Below are 2,642 nucleotides of genomic sequence, written 5' to 3' on the forward strand. Positions count from 1 at the left end.
TTATGATATATATATATATTTTTTTTTTTTAGTTATAAACAGCCCATCGAGAAGACATAAACGAGAAGATGACGATTTCGAGTGCCCGTTTCCAGACGGTTTATTTGCCGATCCAGAATCGTGCAGAAAATTTATTATCTGCGCGGGTGGGCATCCTTTCACACAAAATTGTCCTCCATCTCTTTATTTCGATGACATAAAAAAGTTTTGCACAAGAAAAACTAAAGAACTGGCTTGCGGGCCTGTAACCACAAGTAAGTAATTTCCATTCATCGCCGACTTTTGATGATTTACAGATGTTTTCGCAGATAGTTACAAAACAAAAATAATTTTTATTACCGCACCATTTACTTATTTTAGAAGTAAACTCTTTATTATCCTATTACTTATTGATTTTAATTATATTTTTGCTCCATTTTAAGCCTTTTTTTCGAAATAGGAGATTACATTATATCCAATGCAACCACATTTTATAACTTAAGGTCAAAAATCATCCATGACTGATGCACTCAATAGGCGTAAAGAAAATGTAATAAAAATAAATCACCTCGTTTTGCCTGAACGATGATCGTGAAAACATATATATTATTTCTTTTTTTTTTCTGAAATTAGGAGGAATTATTTTAAATTCAAATTAGAATACATTACTTTAACGACGTCTTCAACATCATCGAGTAAAACACTGTTTAATTTCGTTATAAAGATTAAGCACTTGCTTTTTTTTTTTTTCTGTTGTTGAATTGATTAAACTGGGTTCGCTAATAGTAAAATCCCTGCGTTATTATTATGCATTATAATTTAACTACTTTGAAATTCTGCGTGTTTATCTCTTGAGTGCTATCTTTGAAATTCTGCGTGTTTGAAATACGTGTTTATCTCTTGAGAACAAACATTAATAAAATGTTCAGGGTCGTAGACGATTCTATAATGTCAAGGAAGTCCACTCTTCTTCATGATGTTGAGAATTTTTTGTCTTAATTTAAGCAATGAGTTATCTAAAATTACGCTAGAAAGACATTAACAAAATTAATTTTTTTTAATTAGGATATTAGAATTTATTAATAAACGCTTCAAAACGATACTAGGAAATTGGATCGTTAGAAAAGTAATGAGGTGTTTCGGTGTTCAAATTATTTCCTAAACAAATTCGAATGATAATTTTAAAATGATGTTTGAATTCCGTTTGAGCGGCCAACCAGGCCAAGAGTTTAACTTCTTCCGTCTTCTTATTAAAGTGAAACTTCCCAAAACAGTCGCTGTATTTAGGATTGTTTATTATCTGGATTTAAGCTTCTTCCTGTAATAAATATTGTTTACAGGAAATATTAGCTATTAAAAATAAGAAAATATATTGTTTTCTATTTCTAATAATCACATTGTACATTAATCTTACTAATACAAATTCCTCCATAAAACTACACACAAATACAAAGAAAAACTTCCTGAAGTAAAAATGGAAAAAATATTAAGATGAGGATACTAAAGAATAATTTAAACATTATTTTTTAAAATAATGCTGAGTTTAGGATAGTATGATCTTCTGGAAAACAGTTTGGGATGATATATGACTTTTAACATACAGTACATCCTTAATATAATATTGATCTTTGTGTTAAATCTTATTAAAAATATTCTATCTTAAATGTTCATAACAGATTAAGTAATTATAAATTTCATAGCCTACTATTCTTGATTATTATAAATAATGTTTATTAATTATTATAAGTCATTTAAAAATAATTGTCAGAATTTTTCATTTTATAAACATTTTATAATACTTTTATTATTATGTAATATTCTGAAATTAAGGTAATTTAATTATGTAGTTTCTTCTGAAGTACTTACTTTCACATACACACAATTATCATTCTATATCATAAAGACAAATTTAATGCATCAAATCAAGTAAACTATTAATATATTATTATTATAATACTATAATTTTAAAACTGTATAATACATATTTTTTAAAAATTTAATTATATTATTAGTTCCTTAGAAACAATTGTTTGTGTCAATAAAATAGGTTTTATAATGTACAGTATTGATTATATTTTGATTGATGAATTCATAACTTCATCATAATACTTAATATTACTGTACAGTAATTCCATTTTTAATATTACTTTTCAGGGTTTGAGATGATTATTTTTCATTTATAGATTTTATTATTACATACTTCAAAAATTCTTATAATTTTTAAGAAAATAAGTTTTGAGAATCAGAAATAATCAGTAAATTCTTATAATTATAATAATTATACAGTAGAGCGTCGTTTATCCGAATCAATTGGAGACTGGGATTGTTCGGATAGCTTATTTTTCGGATAATCGATTATGTACGAAAAAATATATTAACCTATCCCATGTTGAAATTTTTCTCACTTGCGTGTCGCTTCGCGTTGAATTTTCGTCGATATTAAGCCTAACGTAAACTTTTTAAAATAATAATGGTGGCTATTGTATTGTTAAAAATTATTTCTTTATCTTGTACAAACAAAATAAATATATTGAAAAATATAAAAACAATAAAAAATTATACTTCAGAAGTTAATTTAGTATCAAAAACGTAAAATATTTGAGTAGCCCAAGACATAGCCAAAGATTGCAGCGCCACAGCACTGGCGAAAATTTAAATTTGCC

General features: G+C 26.3%; 1 protein-coding gene across 1 annotated transcript in view; it reads left to right on the forward strand.

Annotated features, from left to right (window-relative positions):
• The window catches only part of LOC111623016, a 21,030-nt gene that overhangs the window by 10,103 nt on the left and 8,285 nt on the right, over positions 1-2,642 (forward strand). The window contains exon 2 of the mRNA XM_023365496.1: positions 33-254. Coding sequence (XP_023221264.1) covers positions 33-254 — 222 coding nt within the window. The remainder of the gene's footprint in view (positions 1-32; positions 255-2,642) is intronic.

This window comes from Centruroides sculpturatus, unplaced genomic scaffold (assembly GCF_000671375.1).
Source record: "Centruroides sculpturatus isolate CEXI.00-Female unplaced genomic scaffold, Cexi_2.0 scaffold343, whole genome shotgun sequence".
Taxonomy (NCBI): Eukaryota; Metazoa; Arthropoda; class Arachnida; order Scorpiones; family Buthidae; genus Centruroides; species Centruroides sculpturatus.